Source organism: Myxocyprinus asiaticus, chromosome 7 (genome assembly GCF_019703515.2).
Source record: "Myxocyprinus asiaticus isolate MX2 ecotype Aquarium Trade chromosome 7, UBuf_Myxa_2, whole genome shotgun sequence".
Lineage (NCBI taxonomy): Eukaryota > Metazoa > Chordata > Actinopteri > Cypriniformes > Catostomidae > Myxocyprinus > Myxocyprinus asiaticus.
In genome coordinates this window covers 21,454,648-21,480,408 of record NC_059350.1, presented here as the reverse complement: position 1 = coordinate 21,480,408, position 25,761 = coordinate 21,454,648, and the positions used below count along the sequence as shown (strand labels likewise).

Below are 25,761 nucleotides of genomic sequence, written 5' to 3'. Positions count from 1 at the left end.
TCGGTCAGTCTTGTGTTTCATCTTCAGAGCATGGTGTCTGGATCCTGACTCTCCTGTCTAGTCCGGTTTCGGTTCTGGTGTCGGGATCTGGACACTCATTCTCCATGTCTTGTCTTTTCAATGAGTGCATTGCTCTTATGTCATCTTGGCAGCATGCACACCATTGTTTGTGTCTGTCTCTCGTGACCTCGGGCGCACTTCGCTTTGCGCTGTGTGTCCAGGTTGCGATCCATCTTCATGTTGTACTGGGGTTCGATCACTTTTGTCTTAGATGCCAGTTTTATTTGTGGCAGAACTCTCACACAGGTGTCTTGCCTCGTTTTATCACCTATTGTGTGCATTGCATGGTGTTTGCTTTGCGATGTACGCTCAGGCTTTATCTAGTGTGAGAGTGAATGGCATTGCTTTGTTGCCATTGTTATGCGTTCTCTTGTCTTGTCTGTCGGGTCTGGATAAATCGCACAGTGTCATGGAGCTGGGTGAGATTTTTTTGGGGGCTTTTTGGGATCTGGTGGACCATGTCTGCCATCTTGCGGAAGTGAAGATCCTGCTGAAGAGATGGAACGCCTGATCCAACAACCCCTCTCAGCCCGTGCCCTGTTCCCCCTCGGGCACTTCTCAGGGTTCATGTCGCCATAGGAGGAAGCTCGCGGCTGACCACCAGGAGGCGGAGGAGCCTGCTGCTGAACATCAGGATGTGGAGGAGCCTGCTGCTGACTGCCAGAAGGCAGAGGAGCCCACTACTGTCCCTGTCAGCGCTCAAGGCCATGAAGGCCATTTCCTCGCCACTGTTATCGTCCACAGCCATGGAAGCCATTCCCCTGCTGCTGCAAGCGCTAACTGCCACTGAGGACATTCCCCAGTCTCAGCCAGTGCTCATGCCTCAGAGGCCGTTCCCCAGTCGCTGCCAGCACTCACGGCCATGGAGACCGTTCTTCTGCCACCGCCAATGTCCACGGAGGCTGTTCCTCTGCCACTGCCAATGTCCACGGAGGCCGTTCCCCTGCCACTGTCAGCATTCATGGCCACGGAGGCCGTTCCCCCATCCGTGTCAGTGCTCACGGCCACGGAGTATGTTCCCTCGCCGCTGTTAGCATCCATGGCCACGGAAGCCGTTCCGCTGCCAGCACTCATGGCCACTGAGGACGTTCCCCAGTTGCTGCCAGCGCTCACGGCCACAGAGGCCGTTCCCCAGTCGCTGCCAGTGCTCACGGCCACAGAGGCCAATCCCCTGTCCTTGTCTGTGCTCACGGCCACAGAGGCCGTTCCCCTGCTGCTTCCAGCACTCCCAGTCATGGAGGCCGCCACCCAGCCTGACCCTTTGCCAGCAGCCTCTGTTAAATCTGTCCAGTACCCAGCGACCACCGCTCTGTCGATCCCCCTCCCAGCGGCTGCCACCCTGCTGGATACCACACCAACAGCTGACTTCCTTCTTGACCCCTGTCCAGCAGCCACCACTAAGCCTGACCCCTACTCAGCACCCACCACCGCAGATGACCCTATCCAGTCTGACCCCTGCCAAGCAGCCACTCAAGCCCAGTCTTCTGACCCCTGTCAAGCAGCCGCCACCCAGTCTTCTGACCCCTGTTCAGCTCCCTCCGCTCAGTCTTCTGACCCCCTGTCCAGTGGCCACCACCCAGTCTGCTGCCCTTCCTGTCCTTACCACCCTCCTCACGGCCTCCCTCGTTCACTTCCTCAGGCCTTTTCCCCGGCCGCTGGACCACACCCCTACCTAAACCCTCCTCCCAGGCCTCCGGACCCTGCTCCCTACCTGGATTCACATCTCTGGATGCCAGACACTGTACCTTTCCTGAGGCCCACTTCCAGGCCTCCAGACCCTGCTCCCTTCCTTAAACCTCCTCCCTGGTCCCTCCCACCGGTTCCACCTTGGACTGCCCTGCCAGTTTCTACCTGGTTTCCCTCCTTTTCCTCCCTTTCTTTTGTTCTTTCTGTTCTTTGTTAGTGCCTGTTCTGTTTGTCTTATCTGTTGATGTTCCCCTTTTTGGGACGCCACAAGGTGAGAGGGGGTAGTGTCAGGATCCTGTCACTTTGTCAGTCTAGGTTTTTGTGGTGACCGGGTCCTGACACTCTTGTTCTGTTACTGTGTTGTGTTTCATTTTTTGTCTCTGTGTTGTGTTTCGTTTTTTCTCTCTGTGTGAGCGCACAGATTCAGGTTGTGGTTTCTCTACCTTGCACTCTTCGGTCGGTCTTGTGTTTCATGTTCAGAGCATGGTGTCTGGATCCTGACTCTCCTGTCTGTTCCGAATTCGGTTCTGGTGTCGGGATCTGGACACTCATGCTCCATGCCTTGTCTTTTATTGGCATGTGCATTGCTCTTATGTCATCTTGGCGGCATGCACGTCAATTGTTTGTGTCTGTCTCTCGCTACCTCGGGCGTGCTTCGCATTGCGCTCGCTTAGCGCTGCATGTCCGGATCGCGATCTGTCTTCACGTTGTGCTGGGGTTTGGTCACTTCTGTCTAGATGCCAGTTTTATTTGTGGCAGAACTCTCGCACAGGTGTCTTGTCTCATTTTGTCGCCTGTTGTGTGCATTGCATGGTGTTTGCTTTGTGATGTACGCTCAGGCTTTGTCTAGTGTGAGACTGCATGGCATTGCTTTGTTGGCATTGCCATGCATTCTCTTGTCTTGTCTGTTGGTTGGCATGAGCGCATGTTGCCTTTTTGTCCTGGCGATATGCACTCGTGCCATTTGGGTGTTTGTGTTTTGTGAGAGCATGTGGCTTTGTTTTGTTACTGTTTTGCCTCATGCCTCTCAGTCCTGCGTCATACACCTTGTTTGCCCATTATCAGTTTATTTGTCTCACCTGCCCTGCCTGTTAACCTGTTGATTTCTCTCCCTATTTAGTCTCCTCGTGTGTGCTATCCTGTGTTCATCTTGTTCTCTCATCCTGTCAGTTCCTGTCAGTCTTGTGTTCTGCTTGTTTTTGCTCCAACCCAGCCCGTCTGTGTGCTTGCCACCCTGGAATGTGTTTTTCCCCTACGGGGTAGTTTGTGTTTGGTTTTATTTCTTTTTGTATTAATAAAACCCTTTGTTTGCACTCTGTGTTTGGGTCCTGCCTCAACAAACCATAACAGTAACATAATCTAAATACTTTGGATTACTTCCTCAGCACTGGTAGATTTTTTCACTTGTTTTGACTATAAAGAATCTGCCAGTACAGTAAGATAAAAATACACATGTTAAAAATACATTCTTTGAAAAAAGAATAATATCTAATGCAGTGTTGCTTCTAATAAGATAAAGCAAAATGATCTTAAGGATTTTTAGTGTGTTTCCAGTGTTTCTCCACAATCCTGCCAGCTGACAGTCACATTGGTTTGTCACACATGACTTGTGTTACATAAAACACCAACAATAAAAGCCACTCTTTCACAAACCTCATACCCTGAAGCACCAAAAAAAAAAAAAAAAAAAAAAAAAAAAAAAACTTTATTTCCACTGTCAGCCACATTCTTACAGTAAATAAAACATGCAGGATATTTCTGTGTGCTGTATAAACTATATGGACTTCAGACACTATATTTAATTTTTTGTGAATGAAAATAAGGCTGTGAGGATTAGATGTACAGTCTAATCAATGGGTTTACTGGTGTGTACCTCGCTCAGCCATCATAATGATGTGCAATTTGTTAAAGTCAAACACAACTGAACATGTATATAAATGAACATGTATTTTTATAGTTCTCTATAAGGTATAATCATTTTTAGCTTTTTAAGTGTCATTTAAATGCAAAGAGTGATGGTAAAAATGTTAATGTTCTCTCTCTCTCTCTCTCTCTCTCTCTCTCTCTCTCTCTCTCTTTCTCTTTGACGTAAAAGTGTATTATCTCGTTTCTTTCTTTACTCTCAGCCAGCAGGGTGACTCAGGACTATTTATGTGTTCCTTAAGTGATGGCCTCCATAATGTAATTGCTGGACATCTAATTGAAAAATTGAGGCAGCCAAAGAGAGAGAAGGGGGTGGGGGGAAGGGATTGAAAACAATGAAAGAAAGAGGGATACAGAGATGGAGGGATAAGGGAGAGAGAGACTAATGTAGAAAAATAGAGAGAGTATGTTAGAGACTAACATAAAGGCACGCACACACACACACACAGCTCCACTGGCTCTATTTCTCTCAATAAGTCTCATTGGCTCTAGATTAGATGAGTGGGCCTTTATCTCATCCCCTTTAGCAAAGCCAATAATTGCAGTGCGTAAGACATGCAGCACAACACAGTCCCAGCAGTACATGGCAGAGGAATGAGACAGGGCCAATTCCACAATACTCAGCTGTGGCCTCCGAGCAACAAAATCTGACACCAGATCTATGAGAGCTATTTAGTAGCTGAATGAGGCTGATTTATCAAAGTCCTGTGTACTCCTTAAACTCTTTATAAAGGACACTGAAGTGGCATGTTCGATTAAATGTCAGCCAATCACAGCCCTTATTGCACAGTAAGAACCTCAAAGTTAATAGACACTTTAGCTCACAGAATAAATGAAAGGTGCACTCAGCATTGTTTTGCTAATTGCTAAACTTTTAAACAGAAAGAATTAGTAATAATAGAAAAGTATTTTTGAAAAATATGTTTAAAATTATGTACACTCACATTAGAAGAAGATTCTACACACACTAAAAAAAGTGTTAACCTGCAATTGTTAACACAAGGATCTATTACTACTTCATCTAAAATATAACTTTCATTGGTGTGTTCTAATTTGTAAGGGTGTGCAGTGAAGCCATCATTGGTATCTGTGTCTGTATCTGTTGCTATGGCAAAATTATCTGTATACGGATATAATGGAATGTGGGCGGGGCTTAAACCGAAAGCGCATCAAAACTAAATGAAAGGCCAATTTTAAATGTAACCCTATTCCATATATACAGTTTCCATTGAGCAAATATACATTGTATAATTTATTACAATTATTAATTATTTTTTATAATAATACTATTATATATATATATATATATATATATATATATATATATATATATATATATATATATATATTATTATTATTATTATTATTATTATTATTATATTTATAATTTGATTTTTTTTAAATTATTTTTAATGTGGATTATTGTACTATTTTAAGTATTAGATTTGTTTTAGCCTATGCAGTAGTATTTATTTTTTTCAGTTTAATTTGTTTTTCTCAATACAAATCTGGTGAAGCCCTGCCATCTCATTTTCTGTGGTATTGTCACTTTTTGATTTGTATAATAACTTGTGGTAACAAATGTATGGAATTTCACTTGAACTGCTCACGAGCCACGCATGTTAACACAGAAGAGCACATCACCCGTTCACCCTGAAGTACACACAAACCATGTAGGCTATTTATTTTATTTACTCGCAGCCTTTTTTATTTCATAATCGCATATGACCTCATCACAATTTTGATGTTATTTTGGTTACTTGTGCAGCCCTAAAGGATCATGAAATTAGACTAATAAGGAAACATTTAGGAAATCAAGTGGCAAAATATAAAGTGCAGTAAAATCATTACTCACAATATTGCTTAATTTTTAACGCCACCAAAATCTTTGCGTGATATCCCATGCTTATACAGCCCTATACAACAGTATGTGCCTTTTCTTTGCACTTCTTTCACTTTATCTTAGAAGGAAATCACTCATTTTGGTCAGAAACTTGACCCCTCCCTCACGCACACTGTGTGCTCCCTGCTTGAGAAGCGAGTGAGTCATACTTGCAAGTTATCGTACATCACACTCAGAAGGTTTTAAGCATTAATATTTCAAAAAGTGGAAAATGTATATGATATAGTATCTTGGTTAATGTTACTCTTTACAAGCTCAGATTTCTGAGACGAGCACAATAAATGGAGACTGCAACGCGGCCATCCGATTTGAACTTGAAATCACACTGTGCACATTTTCATTCATAAAGTTTACTCTTTTGTCATATTGGCTTCACAGACTCTCAGTTGAGTTGTAATTTTAGATATGTTTATTTAAAATATTGCTCTATCCTTGTGCTTGTTGGATAATCAGTTTAACTAATATTTATTTCTATTGTTCGGTAGAATTTGTTGTTCGTTTTAAAGTCATTATTCGTGCCGAATAAGGTATTCGACTTCGGGAACATGTCTACTAATTTGTCAGGTTTATTTAGTCAGATTAAATAACATTTTTGAATTGAATAAAACCAGTTAATTTAGATGTAACTACATGAAGAACATTTTTAGGTTACATGAAAAACACTTTTTACATTGTAGTCATATCAGTTATGCACCTGTTTCACACAACACAGCAAAGCAGTGTGTAAGTGAAGCTGCAGCGTAACTACAGAAGCAGGCTCGTGATTTTGCTGCATGACAGAGCTACACCTCTATACAAAACAAAAGTGATTTGTTGGTTACTATATTGACTATTTCCTTTAATAAGAGCCATAATTTAATCATCATAACTTAATTTAACCATAATAACGGCCATAAACACATGCATCAAGCCCAACAGATGTCTTGTTTCAAACAAAGTGTGGGTAGTTCGCTCCAGTATTTCATGTTGCTTCATAAAAGTCTGTATTGTAAAGGATTATATAGTTAAATAGGTTTGTATGGATTTTCACAATATTTCAACGCACAGAAATATAGGCTCATCTCAATGTTGCATCTGGGACGCTCCTGCTACACAGCACAGTGTGGCTCACATGTCCATTGTGAATACTGAAACCTCTTCATTAAAAAATATGCGCTGCTCACACACTGCTTTCCTCTGTGGTGTGAAAAGTTGCTTTATCTTACATATAGTGCTGGTGAATACTATCAAAGCCCCTTTCAAGTCAAGTCACTCCACTCAGCGACCATCTTGAAAAACACCCGGGCTACTATTTTCTCTGAATAAAAGAGGCATGTACTTGAATGGGGATTCACCGAAATAGCTGTGCATTAGGCCTCAGAAGGGCTATGAGATTTCAACTAGGTGGGTTCGTCACACATTGGTGAGAGTTGGGAAAATATTATGCAGCCTGGATTTGGAATAGTGTAGGAGGTGGACAACTTTGAACTGGATCAGTTGATGTCTGCTGTTAACAGAGCAGACCTGTATCATAGACAGACTCTTGTCCCACACAGCTTCAGATAGTTCAGTGCCCAGTTCCCCTCCCCAGTCCTCTTTGAGCCTCACAGTAACATAACCGTCAAACAGACATACAAACTTTGAAACAAGATGCCAGGAGTCAGGAGAGTTCTTTAGAACATAAAAAATGTGTGCCTCCCTGGGAGGATATTGAAGCTACAAATGTTAGACTTCACATAGTGTCTAATTTGTAAGTTGTGAAAAAAATGTATGTGAGGCAGTTCAAATTTCTCTCTCAATTGACTAATTGATGCAACCAGTCTGATCAGGAGGAATGATAGATGATAAATGCTTGTTTAGACAGATAGCCAACGCTTTCAAATCACTGCCAATTATTATGTTTGTATTATTGGCATCTGGAAGTAAATCAAAAACCTTCTTGCAAAAATTAGGATCATCAATGTTTGAACTGTAAATGTTGAGAAAGGTCAACGGAAACAAATTTATGGTTCCCGAGGCGATAATAAATCTGCCATGAGGGTCAGTGATCATAGAGGTGAGTTGAAATGAAATGTTTTTCCTAAAGAGAATGGCCATGCCACGCGCGTGAGAGGTGAATGGTGACTGGTAGACCTGTGATTTCAAACTACACCTCAGTCTGCATTGCTCGGCTACTTTGATATGGATTTCCTGCAGAAAAATTTCATCTGCAGATAGTGATTTAAGATGTCTAAACATGTTATCCCTCTTTGTCACATGGCCACGTTCCACGAGACTATTGTGATATCTCTGCCCCCCCCCCCCCCCACAACCTGTGTTCTACCGTGAGACCTCTGCATATGAAAGTAAGAAAGAAATTATTATAATTCGACTCAAACATAGTAAATAATGTAAAGTGACTGGCAGTCTCAAAAGAACACAATATGAAAGAAAAAAAAAACACACATGTCTGAACCATTGATAAGAACAACACACACCTTCCCCCATCCACCCCCCACCCTCCTTTGTTTCTACCCAAACCGGACATGTAGTTCCCCATTGTCATCCAGAAAGGAGCTAAGTAACTAGCTCTACTAATCGAACACAGACCACCCTCTGAGGTTTTTTAAAAAAAAATTATTATTATTTTTAAACATAGGTGACATGATACCGCTAGACAAAAGAAAACAATTTGGGTTAGGGGAGGATTGTCCATTGCCCGCACCTGAAACTGGGCATTCCTGAAACCAACTCAAAATCAACCTGTATATAACGGCAATTATATGTAAAACGTTCTCTATCATCAAGTCCCAGTGCAGTATATGGCCTGATTAAACTGCATATCGCAACAATACACTCTCCTTGTCCCAATATATAAACAAGCACGATTATAAGCTGAATGAACAGCGACCATGTGTGAGTCTACTTCCCTGTACACGCATCGTTCCTTTCCATTAACCGTGTTGCCTCCTTCGGGTCATCAAAGACTGTAGACACCCCATCGCCATGGTGGTGGATATGGATATGGTAATTTGCATTACATTCCGGAAGATGCTACGCTGAGACATCACCTCGCTAGTATAGTCCGGGAAGATCAGGACCTTGTTTCCCTTCTACTCCAGATGTTGTAGCCTGCCACAACGCAGGATCATCTCTTTCACTTGGAAGTGGTGAATGCATGACAGCATTGTGCGTGGCTTGGTGCCAGTAGCCACCTTCGGCTGGAGGAGTGATGTGCTCGGTCGACTTTGAACCGGATGCAGGAAATGCTCTTTGCCAAGCAACTTGGGAATCAGCCTGGAGATGAATTCAGTGGGTTTACCTTCCTCTTCGTCCTCTTGTATTCCCACAATCTTAATATTGTGTCTCCAAGAGTGAGCTTCTAGATCTACCACTTTAGTTAGGAGCTGGCTATTTTGTTTCATCAACTCTGAATACTTAGCTTCTAGCTCTTGTAGGCGTACTTCAAAGTCGCTAGCGGCTAGCTCTTGGTTAGCCACACGGGCTTGTATATTGGCCAGCGAAGTCACAAGCTTCTGAAAGCTGGATTCAAAAGCATCAAAGTGTTCATTAACACCACACAAAATTGACTCGGACATCTCCTGGCATAATTTCTTGCACATGGCGTAAGTTTTGTCCGGCGGTTTCTCCGACGTGGTGAGAAAGTGGTTTGCAGGCCTGCTGTTGGCATTTCTATTAGCTCCTGTGATTTGGCCGTCGATGGCCCTGGCTTTATTGGAGACACTTGGCTTCGGGATTATCAACTTTTTCTTAGACTTAACTTAAATAGGGAAAGTAGGCACACACTAATGGGCCATAAGTGAATAAAACACGGTATAATAAAAATGTTGTGGCCTCAGAGAGCAGCACTGGTCAAACACGTCTAGTCCATATGCATGTGCACAAGCGCCCCCGGATTCCGTTGTTAAAATCTCTTAAATGGCTATGGCTTCAAGCCATCAACAGAGCTGACTGGACTGAGGAGATCATTTCAACTCACTGCTTAGCAGCAAACATATAAAGGCAACATTAGATATGTTTTTAACTCATAACATTATAATAATTGTATAGCTAAGAATATTTGTGTATTTATGATGGTTTTGTATCATACTTTCATTTAATCATCTAATCTGTCAAATCTAACACAACAGTCTAACGGCTTTCTGCCACCACGTACTGCACATGTGCTGAAATTTTTGTAAACAATAGGATTGGTCTTTTGTCCCATCCTTGATACTAGTGATCCATCTGGGTCTAAACGGTTTTTTATATTATTTACTTTATCTCAGTAACAACCTTGTAATCGAGCGTTGTCTGTTGCGGAATAAATTAATAAAATCATGTACATTATTGGTTAAAATGGTGCAGGTCTCAACTGGTAAAAATGGATCAAGCTTTCCACTTGAATAGAGTCAGTTATAGAGTAATTTTGTTTAGTATGCTTTTTAAGCGATTTGAATTATGGGGACACAAGAAATGTCCTCATAAACCACATTTATAGCATAATACCTTTGTAATTACCAGTTTGTAACCTAAAAAAATTTCCTTGTAAACCACCCAAACCTGCCCACACACACACACACACACACACACATACACACACACACGTACATATCTTAATCCAATAGTAGTGGAGCTCTTGCCCTCCTCTTGTGAGATTCCTGATCTGGGAACACAAAGAAAGCCCCTAAAGCAACAAGCAATGTCCATGTGCTGCTATTCAACACACTGTAGCATATCACTCAAAAGAGAGGGGGTTGGGCATTTGAGCATATTCCAGTCAAACATGATTAACATGCTTTTGTGCTGTCTGAATACTACTGATTCTGAGCACTGAAAATGCTATGTGTTAAAGGTTTCTAGCTCTTATCAAGAGCTCTACCAGAGATTTTTATTCATAAGACACAAGGCAGGTCTCCATTACAAATTAGCTAACACTTAACATTAATGTTCCCTTTGTTAAGGGTTTGTGCATTATAAATAATTGATTTGTAGTTTTAACAACATGAATAAAAACTTACATGCAGTGACTTACATGCAGTACTTGCCAAATAGTGAGCATTTTAACTTACAGGTACTTGTTATAAATGCTTAATAAATACACTTATTCATAAATATATTAATCAAAATTATGATCACAGTGCAGCAAAAATATTTCATTATAGTAAGATTGTAATTTGGCTACAGTCACCCTTTTATAACCCACATATAATTATTTATAAAGCATTCGTAGATAATTTATTAGACATTAATGAACCCTATTATAAACCCTTAAAAAAGGAACAATAATGTAAAGTGTTGCCACAATTTATATTATGAATATGAGTGAAAAGTTTCATTGAAAAAATAACATGTACTTCAGAATTTCTTGGTGTGTCCCTCTTTTGTTGTCAACATTATCACACAGGAAATCGATATATAAGTTTTGAATATGCCACCCATATTTGAACCCAATGTATTGAATTCCGGACAAGCACTTCCATGCAGCGAATGTTCATACTGCAAAAATCCTCCTCTGACGTCACATCCCAGTTACTACATTTGCAAAAAATTAAGTGAAAGAAAGCTGTAAAGCACATCAATTTACATAAATGCAGTATACATATGAATGTAGTATGTTATTGTAATTACTACTCAAATATTTGTGAAAACCTGAAGCTCTCTGCCTTTCATCCATTCAAAGAAGCATGTTCTTGTGCTTGTGCAGTGGATCACAACTGTAGTGCCAGCTTAGGCCACTCTTCATATGTGTCCACTTTATATTAAGGTACATTTTAATAGCTTACTAATATTACATAAGTGTTATTAAGCATTTACAACATGTGACGCTTAATATCTGGCAGGTATTGCGTGAAAGTCACCCTTTTCATTCATGCTGCTATAACTCACATATCAATGATTTATAAAGCATTTGTAAATGACTTATTACTCATTAATAAACCCTTTTAAACCTTCAACATAGGGAACAATAATGTAAAGTGTTGCCACAAATTATATTATGATCATAACAATTTGAGTGAAAAGTTACATTGAAAAATACACATATACTTCAGAATTTCTTTGTATGTCCCCTTTTTGTTTTCAACATTATCACACGGGAAATCAACCTTTTAGTTTTAAAGATGCCACCCATATTTGAACCCGACATGCTGAATTCTGGACAAGCGCTTCCATGTAGCAAATGCTCATGCCCCAAAAATCCTCCTTTGACGTCACATCCCAGATACCACATATCCAAAGAAGCGAAAGAAAGCTGTAAAGCATATTAATTTACATTAGTGCAGTATACATATTAATGTAGTACTGTATATTAATGTAATTACTACTCAAATGCTTGTGAAAATCTAATGATCTCTACCTTTCATCTATTCAAAGAATCAAGTTCTTGTGCTTGTGCAGTGTGTCACAAATGTAGTCACTGCGAGGGGCAGTTCGCCCATTCGAAAAGCATATAGCAATATACCAGCAGACAAAACATTTGTCCTCCTGATGCAGAGTTTTTATGAGATCAGTCTGTTGTTGTAATGACAGCATTGACTCAAGCTGGCATGGACTCACCAAGTTTGTACAAAACCTGATGATCCATGAATGTTTCATCTAGTGCATCTAGTGTGCTTAGAAGCAAGGAAATCTGACCTTTTGCACAAAGAAGTTTACACTGACAATGTCACAAATTAGCTTATATTTGATTAGTGAAGAAATAGTGCAGACTCTTAAATGTTTCTTATTAATTTGACGTGATAACATTTATTTGTTTTAAATTTGGCAAGATCCTAAAACTTTAATTAACCTTTATTGCCAAGTTAAAATTATTACGATTTTCAATGTGGACTCAGACTTTTGAACGGCACTGTATTTCTAAAATGGCCAATGTACCACAAAATGTGACATTCAACAAATCTTTAAGCTTTTTCAGCTGCAGTGTAAATGATGCATTCAGATACAACACATAAGGAGAACAAATTTAGGGTTATTTCCCTTCATTGGCATGCTAGCCCACTCTCTCGGACCAGAGGAAGTGTCTTGGTGTGTGTGTATGAATGTGTATGTGTGTAGAGAAGCTTTTTACTGAGCTGTGAGCAGGCCAGCAGACCCATTAGCACTGATTAAAAAGTGAAGGGGTTAAGCTGTAGCCCTGAGAGAGGGTGAACAGCCCGACCGTTAACAGTGTCCAAGAGAATGAAGACAGTGGGCCTGGAAAAAGATCTAGGAAGCAGGGGAGAGAGAGGCGAGGGTTCAAATATGCTAAAGGTCTAGACCGATTGAAAGATTAAATAAGTATTGATCTTTATGGAATCTATTTAGGAATATGAAATAATCTAAGCAGATGCAGGCTTATGAACAGATGTTTGTTTGTCAATATTACTGAACATTTTACATCAAACATTTTGACCAATCACATATAAGTGCCTTTGCTAGCTTTCTTTTTATCTACTGTAAACAATGACATGCATCACCCAACAAGATCAAGTTCCTTGGATATGAGGGATAAGTCAAATATTGACATTCTCCAAATACAGTGCAATTAAACAAGGCTCAACACATACTTGAGCCATGCACTACCACCAGTCCCATTTTGATGTTGATTTCAGAATAACCCTGAAACCATGCAGCTATACCACATATCAAGAGCCCTAATAAGCTTTCACACAATCAGATGTTAATTCAGTTAAAAATGGGGCATTGAAGGACCTATAAGCAGGTGCATGTGTTGATGTTTTAATCACTGTATTGCTTTAGCTGTTTAGGCTCTAAAATGCCAAGACGCTCTGGAGAAGTGATGGGAGCTAATGTTCTGTGACTACATCTCACAGAGAGAGAGACAGAGGAGGTAAGCTATGAAAATACCACCTATCATGTACTGCAGGAAAGCAAACAAAAACCTTAAAGAAATACTTGAAGCATTTTGGAGGAATTTGTTGGCATTTGGAAGTCTTGAAATCTGGGAGTTTGCATAACTGAAAACAGCATATTGATGTGGGCATTTTATTAAAAGGAATAGTTCACTCAAAAATGAAAATTCTGTCATCATTTACACATCCTTATATTGTTCCAAACCCCTTTGACTTTCTCGCTTCTGTGATACACAAAAGGAGAAATTTTGAAAGCTATGCTGGTAGCTCAATTCCATGCAATTACAATCAATTGGGACTGGAGCTTAGGGCTGGGTGATAAAATTATTTCGATATTTATCGAGGGAAAAAACAAAAAGTTTGATATTGATGATAAACTTTTGAGTAATTTTCTATATTTAGCCTATGTTCTATATCTAGATGTTAAGATCAGGTATGTCTCTCTAAAAATGCAAGCAACACACAACTAGCTAATTTATTCACAGTCATGAAATCAGCCTATAAGGAAGTATTAGCAGGCTGGGCTAAATAGCCCTGCTGTCATGGAACCTGGTAATGAGGCTCGGTAGCTGCTAGCTAGCTATCCGGCTAATATGATATCATTGTATACCAAACAGGACAGCACTGACAATGCAATACAGGTACTGACTGAACACAACAGCAACAGCTGTTTATTTATTTACTATTTAGTTCAATGTTTTTTCATAATCCATTGTGCTGTCACAGGCAAAAAAAAAAAAAAAAAGGTCTTGAGGTCTAACAAACATGTGGAATGCATTTCCTCCCCCAATAATAGTATGAAATATATATATATATATAGTGATAAATATCGAATGATATGAAAAAAAAAAAACATTTGTGAAATTATTTTTGGCCATATCGCTCAGCCCTACTGGAGCTTAATATCTTATAATCCACAAGGATGCTAAAGAACCATAAAAGTATCATGAAAGTGGTCCAAATGACTTGCTATATTCCAATTCTTCTGAAGCCATACAATAGCTTTGTGAGAGGAACATATCAATTTAAGTTGTTATTCATTCATAATATTCCCCAGAGATGATCGGACCACTGAGTTAATGAAAACTTGATCAGTCAAATTCATTAAAAAAATCTGACTCAAATGAATGATTCGTTCATGAATCTGACATCACTACTTCATAAACTGTCATGAATGTGCCATGGAGGTCTCCAGTCCTCATGCATTGTAACTGCAAGGAAAAGAGCGACTAGCACAGTCTTCTACATTTCTTGTTTTGTGTTCTACGACTAATTAATTTTTCCCCCAATTTTTGGGGATGTCATCAATCACCAGATTTCATGTGCTCTCAAAAATGAAAATTCTAATATAATTTCTTTCTTCTGTGAAACACAAGAGGAGAAATTTTAAAGAATGTTGATGCTGCTTTTTTTCCATACAATGAAAGTGAATGGGGACTGAGGCTGTCAGTCCCTAACATTCTGCCTAACATCTCCTTTTGTGTTCCACAGAATAAAAGACAGTCATACTGGTGTGTATTGACATGAGGGTGAGTAATGATTTCATTTTTATGTGAACTACACCTTTAATGTGGTGTGCATATATCTGCGATCCTACCTCAGAGTACACCTGCTTGTTAATTATGAGACTATACATGAATTATATTTTTAATCTCTTGAAGCAATTATGTTGTGCTCTCAACCAGAAGAAACAAAACTAAATGGTATACAGAAGACAGTGAGTAATAGAGGATCTACATTTTTTTTTTTTTTTTTTTTTTTTTATGAAAACCACCTCAACTGTATCAGCCTATGGCTCAAAGAAAACCTGAGCACATGACCACTAAGCTCCAAAACAGACATAAATTTACCCAATTGACAAACAAACACACAAACATACACACACTCTCTCTATTGATTTAATGAGGACTCATTTACCTCCATGCCGCAGCAGCAGACTGGTATAGGAGATGCAGAAGAGGAAAGACAGATAAAGAACTGAAAATGTCAAGACTGATTAGATTTTCATATGTCTGCAGTAACACTTTGCAGGACAGCATACTGCCCCATTCAGACTGAGACACTCTGTGCTGAAATTAAAAGGCATCTCAAAATGGCAGACATCAGGGGAAAAAGCTCTTTTCTCAAAGGGCAGAGGTCAACATGATTTAAAGGCTGAATACATTGTCAGGGTGAAATAGTACGATGATATTTGTGAACCAAGGTAGTTGTAATTCAAAGGGGTTTACAGAACTTCTGTTTTCTCTACATTGCCCAGAGTGCCTTTGAGAGCTTGCTTCAAGTGATGTTTGATTTGACATATTTGATGAAGGATGTACAGCTGATCAATGCTGCCCTCTGGTTTATGGGGACAGAATCTAAGTATGATATTTTATACAAGCAGTGGCATGGTGAATACATTCAAATATTGCCTATAAAATCAGGGTACATCCAGCTGAGCCTTTCTAAGCATTTTATGGCTGCAGACACTCTCAGAACACCAGAATAGAATAGAACAGAATAGAATAGGAGTTCTTAAAAAAGTAATTTGAATACAAAAGTAATTCTTGCAGATAAAGACAAAATACAAGATGTTAATAAATATAAAAATTCACATGCCACAATCGGTACATTCTCAAGCCTTCCAACATGCAAAAATCATGCCTGTTTCTGTCTAAAAGCCAGAAAAAAGCACACAATCACACCATGAAATGATTGTTTATGCATGTCCAGGCTAGACAGGAAAACCGTAAACAAATTTATGGGATTTTTGCATTTAAATGACAAGGGGTTGACTGGGAAAAACAAACCGTGACGAGCAGAGAAAAAAAGACTGACATGTTGATATATCAGGGCATAAGATTTACATTAAAATGCAGCCCACAGTCCAATGTGTCACCTGACAAAAGGGTTTGATGGACAGTTTTGAAAGAAGGGCATTCTGGGAGTTTTAAAAGGCTACATTGTTGCTCACCAAGACAGCCGATGACCAGTGAGTATTCTGTAAATAACTCATGTCTGATATACTCATAAGCTGATTCTCGGGGTGAATCAAAAATAATGTGAATATGAAGATTAAACATTTCTTACTGAGCATTGTGTTAAAGTAGTAGTTCACCCAAATATGAAAATACTGCCATAATTTATTCACCCTCATGACATTCCAAAACCATCTGTCTGTCTTTCTTCTGTGGAACACAAAAAGAGATGTTAGGCAGAATGTTAGGGACTGACTGCCTCAATCACAATTTACTTCTGTTGTGTGCACAAAAGAGTGGTGGAAACATACTTCAACATTTCTTCTCTTGTGTTCTATGGAAGAAAGAAATAAAGATCACAGGACATCTGGTGAATGATGACAAACAAAATTAATATGGCTACACAGACTGTTATATTCCAGAGATCTTTACAGTCTACTCAAGAAGGTAGTGGGACTGTAAAATTGTCTAATAGAACAATCTGGTGTTTAAGCTTTAGCCTCCGGCTGCCCTTTATCTCGCTCTCCCGCTGATCAGCTGATTCATCACCGGCCATGCTCCATCATGGCCCGGCCACGCCCTCCTCCTCGTCACACTCCACCCCCGCCCAATTCAGGCCAGGGTGCCACTGGTCTGACTAACAACCACCCCCTCCATCTCTGGACGGGAGACGCTGCCCTTCTGGCCGTTCTGTCAGCCGGTGGTCCACCCCGCCTCCTGTGAACCTGGGGGAGAGACGAGGGAAGGCATGGGGAGAGGGCGAGTGGAGACACACAGAGAGAGAGGAGAGAGAGAGAAGAACTTGCTCGCCGGCTCCCGGATGCGCTATCGCCCAGTCCTCAACGGCTCCTCCGCCTTCTGGCGGATGCCAGCTTGCTCCTCCCCCGGCAGACGGCAGCGAGTCCTCCGGCCCCTGCCAGATGGAACCGCTCCTCCCCTTCTTGGCAGATGGCCGCGGTTCCTCCGGCTCCCAGTGGCCGGTAGCGATCCCTCCGTCCCCAGGCAGATGGCCGCAGCTGCTCCCCTGGCGGATGGCAGCAGTGAGGACTCTGCAACAGCGCATCCCTCCTCCCTCTTGGGTTTCGGCACCACTGTAACAGTTTAAAAGACGGGCAAGGAGGAGGCAGGAACCGGCTGAACCGTAAACATAAAGTTTTAATGAGAAACTCAACTTAAAACAAATGTAAACAAACACAGACACATATACAATGCGGCCACATGCATCTCTCTCTCTTTTGAACCGGCATCTCCGGCTACCCTTTATCTCGCTGATCAACTGATTCAGCGCCGGCTATGCTCCATCACGGCCCAGCTACGCCCTCCTCCCTGTCACACTGAGATCATAAAAATAATCTATAAATAAGTCCCAATCATTATGCTGTTTCCTTCTCCATTGTTGTAACCAGGATTACTCCAGACCGTTTTTCAGCAGGAACACCATCATTGATAACCACACCATGCGAAAGACAGGGTGGTAGAAGGTGATTTATTGACTTATCATAGACCTTTTTCACAGACTGTGATGACACGTTTCCGCCTTATTTAGCAGCGTAAATCTAGCTAACTTTTTTATATATTCATTTTTTTTAATTGAGTGTAAGTTTATAACATTATGCTTTGTGTTATATTACCTTGGAATTAGTTTTAAAAAACAAATTACTGCAGCTGCGAGGATGTTTCTATTACAGCTGCTGAGAGCGTGACAGTAAATTTGGCATCCCATCTGACTGTCTTAATCCACTGCTCTATATTTTTTCTTCTTCTTGAAATTCATTCAGATGTAATAGTAGATTTTTTCTTTTGCTCATGGAGCAAATGGGTAAGTGAAAATAATATTTGCTGTGATCTCCCATTCACTCCCATTCATCGCTGTCGAAGTTTACCCTTCAAACTTTTACTTCTGCGTTCCAAAAACCCGGAGTGTGAAAAAGGTCTATTATGTTTACAAACGAGACTGTCATCCTGTACAGAATAAACCAGCTGATGAGAAATGAAATCAATTAGCAAACAGTGCAGGAGTCTTGCAGCATATTTGATAAATTGCCCTAATTATGTTTGCATGTCAAAATCTCAGGAGACATGTTTTCTCAAAAAAATTAAAAATAAATAAAAAACAAGTCAGTAAGGTGTCAATATTACATTGGAATTGCATAATAATTCTTGTGTCAAAAGATCTGACCATCAGTTAAGGTTTTACCTGTTGAACTTGAACCACAGGCCAATTCATTTTATATGACTATTACAGTTTTAAAAATAATGTAGCCATCAAGCTCAAAATTCTTTAATCATATGAGTAAGGTACTACTACAGCACACTGCTAATCAGCAGATGACCCTCATTATTTCCACCTCACTGGGCAGATTTTTTTTTTTTCTTCTTTTTTTTTTCTCTCCATTCCAATATAGGAACTGATGTGGAGGCCAATCAGGAGAAAATGTAACATGTTTAAGTGCTACCAGCACAATCTATCCACCTTATAGGACACCATCCAGTGAACAAAAAGATCCCCTTGATATTCATCTACACTGATGCCCAATTATCTGATTCTCCCAACAGTGCCTGACCTTTCCTAATAGACAGAAAGACATGGGATCAATACCGCAACTCTCACACAGATGCCCTGGTAACATGCTGCATGAAATGACACCACTCATGTGTCAGTCTCACTAGAATGATGTCATGCACTTCTGAGACAAAGGCAGTTGTCTAATGAGGTGTGCTTTCTTCAGACATCTCAGGGTTATGCCCCCTATTAAAAGCCTTCAGTGGTTACATTTTGACACAATGTGGTGTCTCAAAATCGCTGAGCTGAATCAAAAGAGTAAATGAGCAAAATGTGTTTGTGTGCACAAGTCACTTCGTTAATGGAAAGTCAAGCCCAGAAGAACCTAAACGTAACTACAGTAAAAGCGGCCATCAGAATTGAAATGCGTCGTAATTTACCATAACATCCACAAGGGGGCGGACTTGCACCACATCTAATTTACCATAATTTACCATAACATCCACAAGGGGGCGGACTTGCACCACATCTACGTCCACACAGTACTTCAAGAAATATCCTGGAAGTTAGGCTTACTCGACAGCACTTGTATGTTTATTACCTTAAAAATTCATTTTGACTTGCCCCTCCTTTCCTTTAAAAAAAACAAAAATCTGGGTTCCAGTGAGGCACTTACAATGGAAGTGAATGGGGCCAGTCCATAAATATTAAAATGATCACTGTTTCAGAAGTATAGCCACAAGACATAAACAATATGCATGTTAATATCATTTTAGTGTGATAAAAATCACTTACTGCCCTTTTCTGTATAAAGTTATAGCCAATTTTACAACTTCGTTGCCATGATGACGTATGTCAACAAACCCTAATATGAATGAAAAATTACGATTTAACAACTTTACCATTCAAATAGCTCAAAGAGCTTTAACAGAATAATTAATGTAAATGCTTTTATAAAATTATAAACTTCACATTTCTGCCTTTAAACCCTCCAAAAATTGGCTCAGTTTACTTCCATTGCAAGTGTCTCAATGTAACTTCGATTTTTTTGCTTTTTTTTTTTTTTTTTTTTTTTTTTTAAGAAAAGGAGGGACAAGTCAAAATTATTGTTGGTAATAATCAACATTATACCACAAATGCTGTCGATTTAGCTTAACTTGTATTTAACCAGGCATATTCTCTGCTCACTGATATCTCAATTTGTTGTGACAGTTGTTGCTGAAATTTCTAATGGAATGCTAGAAAATTAAGTTAGATAGAAGTACAAAACTTCTATCTAACAAAAAAAAAAACTGCTAGAGCATCTACGGATAGTTTTAACAAAAGCTAAAAACCTGAATACCTGAATAACTAAATGTAACATTCCTATTTGATTTTTGAGAACATTCCTCATTGATTGCTCACTTGCACTATTGTCAGTTAAATATGTCAGTTTCCAACTGAATTGTTTATAAACACTACAAAAATGCAAACCCTCTTGAATTGCTTCTTTTTTTTTTTTTTTTTTTTTTTGCTTGAAGGTATACACTGTAACAAACAGAAATTAAGGAAATGCTTCATAAACAAAAAGAAAGCAGTTTCCCATCTGCCCACAGTCATAACTGTGTCTCAGTGGTCTCATGATGGAGGACTATTCCCACACTCCAGCACACTAAATGGGCCTACTGGAAAATCTGCGAAGAGGTTCTTTAGGAGTCAATGATGTGTGGACCATCCTCTAGAGAGCATTATGCATTTTGTTTATAAAATGTTTTGCTTACAGAAGACCATGGCTGACCAGTAAGTCTGCTGAATAAGTTCCTGTGACAAATAAACGGCCTATAAGGGCAAAGCTAAGTTGTATTTATTTATTTAAAATATAAATGTAAAAAACATTTAAAACAAAATCCCCCTACTGGGCCGACTGAGTGTGCACCTGTGTGTACACTGCTGAACACTTCCTCTCAGCATTTCCACAGAGTTAATAAAAACATAGTTGTAAATCTAGTAAAAATGCTTTTTTCCTTTTCCTTTTTAAAATTATTTGTTATACAGGTCAGCGGACCATTGTGTTAGGAAGGGAGCCAATGTTGCAGGCCTACTTAAGTGAATAGATCTCCCAAAAACTATTTCTGTTTGACTTTATTTCTTATGTGGAACACAAAAGGAGATGCTTTCATGAATATCGCAGCCCGTCTTTTCAATACAATGTTAGTGGATAGTGCCTCACTTTAAAGTTTAAAAAGGACCTAAAAGTTGTTCATGTGGCTTGTGCATCATATTCCAAGTCTTCCGAAAGCTTATGATGTGTTTTGGTGAGAATAAATGAAATTGAAATATTTTTTATTTTTTTGTAAAAATGGATGTCCCTCATGAGCACTATGAGAGAAGCTTGTTCACAGTGGCACGCATGTTCACAAGATAACTGATAACTTGGGTTGTTTTTAGGCTAAACGATGCAAGTTGTTGCGTGAATATTTGAGTCAATGTGAACAAGCTATCTCACATTCATGAATGCCAGCAGACTTCAATATTTTTATTTATTTTTTGCCATTGTATTGAAAAGATGATTTTTGATAGTCATTAAAACATTCCCTTTTGTGTTTCCCATAAGATAGAAAGTCATACAGATTTGGAACGACATAAGGGTGAGAAGTCTAAATTCTGACAGAATTTACATTGTTGGGAGAACCATTCCTTTAATCCCTAGGCTAATTGCAGATTATTCTAAAAGTAATTATTCTGAAATATTACTAAGCCAAGTTTATTATTTGCCAAGCATGCAAAAACTACATATAGTTCACAATTCATTTAAAATTTAATTGAGAACCTTGAAATTGAGTGTCAACTTCTGTTTTGAATATATCCACAATAAATGTACACATTTTTTGCCCGCTAGATGTCACTAGATGCACTCCTATCATAAACATAGAGCTGCTGACTTGTTTGGTTCCACTGACAACAAGTTTTGCATAATGGTTTAGTGCAGTAGGAAAAGCAGCTATAGGATACAATGGGGCTAAAAGGCACTTTTGATTTAATTTTCTCCCAAAACACTAAACAGCAACAAAATCTACCACAGTGCTTTCCTCAACACCTGTTTGTCACTATACACTGCAAAATAGCCATGATCCATGGCAGGGCCACAATAAGGTGGGGCCTATCATTTCATTGGGACCCTGTCAGTCATCGGGGGGGGGGGGGCGGGGTGGAATGGTGTGGTAGAGTGGAATGAGCGGAAACGGAATGATCATGCGCTACACAGACGGGTTTAGCCATTGCACACCCTGTCTGTGTTTACATCAGCGTCTCCCGCAGAACGCGTTTACATACGCCCTCCCGAGAACGTCGATGGGAATATACCTCCTGGGGTGTGCCTCCCCACAACACAGGAGTTTGGGGCCCCCTTGCTGTCACGGGCCCAGGGCTTAAGCCCAGGTAAGCCCATGCATTAATGCAGCCCTGTCCATGAGATCATTGCGTGCAATGCGTAAAGTTTGAATTTGAATCCCTGAAATTATCACATTTATTTTAAGACAAATTATGTATTTGTAATTTGAACATCTTGCTGTCTCAAAAGTATTTGCCTAAGTTGACAGACTTTTGTCCCTATATTTACATGATATCACTATAACCGCCCTGGGGGGCCTTTTACCCCAAGTGTGTGGGCCAAGTGTGGGGTAAATGGCTCCCTCACCACTTTTAAAAAACATGAATTTAAAAAAAAAAATTTAGACTTCCATTTTTTATTTACACACAAATTATGTCGCTCCATATTCAATAATAAGATTTTTTTTTTCTATCTTTACACACTTTGTGACCAGTAACAAAAGCACATTTCCTTAAGGTGTGCTTTTAGCCTCGTTGTACCATATTAACCATTGTATTAACCAAATTTAAAACTTTTTGGTTAATAATGAATTAAAAGTTAGAGGCAAGAGAATATTTCCCTGTTCCCTTAGTTTGTTTTTGATACAGTGGATTGCACAACTGGTCTTGAATCGTAGGTTTTTAAAAAGCCTCTGGATTGCTAACGATTCATTTAAAAAGAGAAGCAACTTTCGAAGTGTATTGCAGAAATGGATACAGGAAGAAAGGACTTGTGTTTTGTTGCACAATTTGGCAATTTGTAACTGTATAATGGGTGTAGTGAGACTTTAATGGAAATGCAACTTCATATGTCTAATCATTTCTGGAAGAAAAAAAAAGATTATTTTTTTTTCCACACAAACAGGTAGCAAGGCAACTAGCTAATTCAGAAATGTACATATGTCAAACCTATATTTAACCTATGCTGTTGTAAACTAAAATAATAATAGAATCCTGTGAATGAGTAGTTGTGAAGTATATCCAATAGAATTATTCTGTATGTGTCTTATCATATAGCAACCACAAAAAATGATATTTAAAAAAAGAAAAAAGAAAAAAAAAGAAAGAACATTTCCACTACATAGATGATCACTTAAAAGGATAGTTCACCCAAAAATGAAAATTCTCTCATTATTTACTCACTTTCATGCCATCCCAGATGTGTATGTATTTCTTCTCCAAATGACTCCAGTGGTTAAATCTATGTCTTCTGAATCGATACAGTCACTTTGGGTGAAAACACAGATCAATATTTCAATCCTTTTTTACTATAAATATCCACTTTCACTTTCACATTCTGAAAGTGAAAGTGGAGATTTATAGTAAAAAAAATAAAAAAATAAAAAAGGACTTAAATATTTATCTGTTTCTCACCCACACCTATTATATCGCTTATGAAGACTGGAGTGGTAAATTATGATACATTTTTATTTTTTGGGTGAACTATCCCTTTAAAATGCACGCGTTTTCATTGCCAAATCATAGTCTGATTTTCATTCTGTAACACTGAGATAGTAAAGAGTTAATGTTCGTCAGATTCCTCCTCCTACGCAACTCTGTTTAGCCTACAAAAACAAACGTGAAATATTTATTTCCACTCTTCTCCCGTCTCGTGATTGCGCTGGAGGTTTTGCGCATCTGTGCAGAGATGGACAAGAGTTGTGGCGACGCTTCAGACCACTTTACCGAAATTATTGAGCTCAATGTCGGAGGGCAAGTTTACGTTACGCGGCACTCAACTTTACTCTCCGTGCCAAATTCTTTACTTTGGACCATGTTCAGTCAGAAAAAACCCACGGAACTTACCACAGACAGCAAAGGACGCTTCTTTTTGGACAGGGATGGCTTTTTGTTCAGATATATTTTGGATTACTTGCGGGACCAGACTCTGGTTTTGCCCAATTACTTCAAAGAGAAGGCAAGCCTTCTTAAAGAGGCAGAATATTTCCAACTCCAAGACCTGGCGAGACGCCTGAGACCGGCTGTTAGTAAGGAGAACTCTATCAGCGAGGAGGTGTGCCAGAGCGACCCGGAGGAGGCTGCGTTCTCCGGCGCGCTCGCCGGTACCAGTATCACTTGCGCTGGCCCCCGCTCGCCATCTCTGGACGCGAGGAAAATCGGCTACATAACAATCGGTTACAGGGGGTCCTACACCATAGGTCGAGACATCCAACAGGATGCCAAATTTCGGAGGGTGGCGAGGATCACCGTGTGTGGCAAAACGTCTCTGGCCAAAGAAGTTTTCGGGGAGACTCTAAACGAAAGCAGAGACCCCGACAGACCCCCTGAGAGATACACGTCTCGGTATTACCTGAAGTATAATTTCCTGGAGCAAGCCTTCGACAGGCTGGCGGAGGTGGGTTTCCACATGGTTGCGTGTAGCTCCACGGGCACCTGCGCGTACTCGAGTAACGACCCCAACGAGGACAAAATCTGGACGAGTTACACCGAATATGTGTTTTGCAGGGACTGAAGTGGACTCTATGACTCTTTTTTGGAACTGTTATGTCAGACTGTTGTTTTACATTTCTTAAACACCTCTCATCCATTCGTTACGCACCATGAATGACTAGCTTTGTGCCACAATGCCTACATGTAAACTCAAATAAGGGACCCTTTAATAGCGGGCAGACGTTTTATGCATAGTGTGTGAGTAATAATTTAATAACAAGGATGCAAACGTCTTAGCCAATTATCAGTGTTCTGCTAACAGGCTGGAAGCACAAAACGTATTGTGAGTGATATTACATTGTGAAAAGATTAAGTATATCAATTTGTGAAACAAATCAACATTTATAAAACTCAAATTCTTATTACTTTTTTATATTAAAAGTTCACTCAGATTTAATAGTATTCAGTTAATTTTTTGAGAGCACATGCAAAATAATAAAAGATGTCAGCTTTATTAAATGTATAATCCCGCTAGCAATATCCTCAACAGCAAAAGTCAGATAGAAACCTGTTCCATAATAACTCAAAACACCCTATGCTTTTCACTGAGTCTGTATACCCTCACATTTCTAAGAAGATAATTTGTGTTTTAATGTGTTTGCACTTCTATGTATCAAACCTTTTACTCTTTGCCATGATGTCTGTCAGCTTCACACACAGAATAAACTTATCATGAAAGACATACATGCTTGAATGGAGACTCTGAATGCAGTAGCTGTATCACATTATATTTTGATGTGAAACTGATTATTTGACTGGCACACTGTATAACTAAAGTACACACATACTGCTGGTACATTAGATTATGAGAGAGTTTTCTGAGTAGAAGCCTCCCATGTGAAATGGACAAAGAAGCTGTGTGCAGTGAGACATTATAGCGTGAAAGGTTAAGGCACACTTCCTCTAAACCACACTTGATGTTCTGTTACAGATTGTGTAAAAACTAAAAAAACTAAGATAAGCAGAAGAAACTGCAATGTGTACTGAGCACCTTTCTGATGGCAATGCAACAGTTGAGTTAGTGGATGGGGGCTCTGAAAAAAGAAACTCTGTCTGGCCTGAGGAAACAGATGGAGGACTAGGAGACAGAGAACAGGAACTAGGCCTGCCTCTGCCAGC

General features: G+C 39.7%; 2 protein-coding genes across 2 annotated transcripts; both read left to right on the top strand.

The window, feature by feature from the left end:
- The first annotated feature begins 1,294 nt into the window (after positions 1–1,294).
- On the top strand, positions 1,295–1,963 carry LOC127443543 (uncharacterized). Its single transcript, XM_051702235.1, has one exon. It carries the CDS (start codon positions 1,295–1,297, stop codon positions 1,961–1,963), a length of 669 nt encoding a protein of 222 aa, XP_051558195.1.
- A 21,756-nt stretch (positions 1,964–23,719) lies between these two features.
- On the top strand, positions 23,720–25,324 carry LOC127444233 (BTB/POZ domain-containing protein KCTD12-like). Its single transcript, XM_051703506.1, has one exon. It carries the CDS (start codon positions 23,840–23,842, stop codon positions 24,662–24,664), a length of 825 nt encoding a protein of 274 aa, XP_051559466.1. The 5' UTR covers positions 23,720–23,839; the 3' UTR covers positions 24,665–25,324.
- The last annotated feature ends 437 nt before the right edge of the window (positions 25,325–25,761 follow it).

Coding starts and splice junctions, on each gene's coding strand:
- LOC127443543 (XM_051702235.1), top strand. CDS start 1,295: ATGGAGGCCGCCACCCAGCCTGACCCTTTGCCAGCAGCCTCTGTTAAA.
- LOC127444233 (XM_051703506.1), top strand. CDS start 23,840: ATGGACAAGAGTTGTGGCGACGCTTCAGACCACTTTACCGAAATTATT.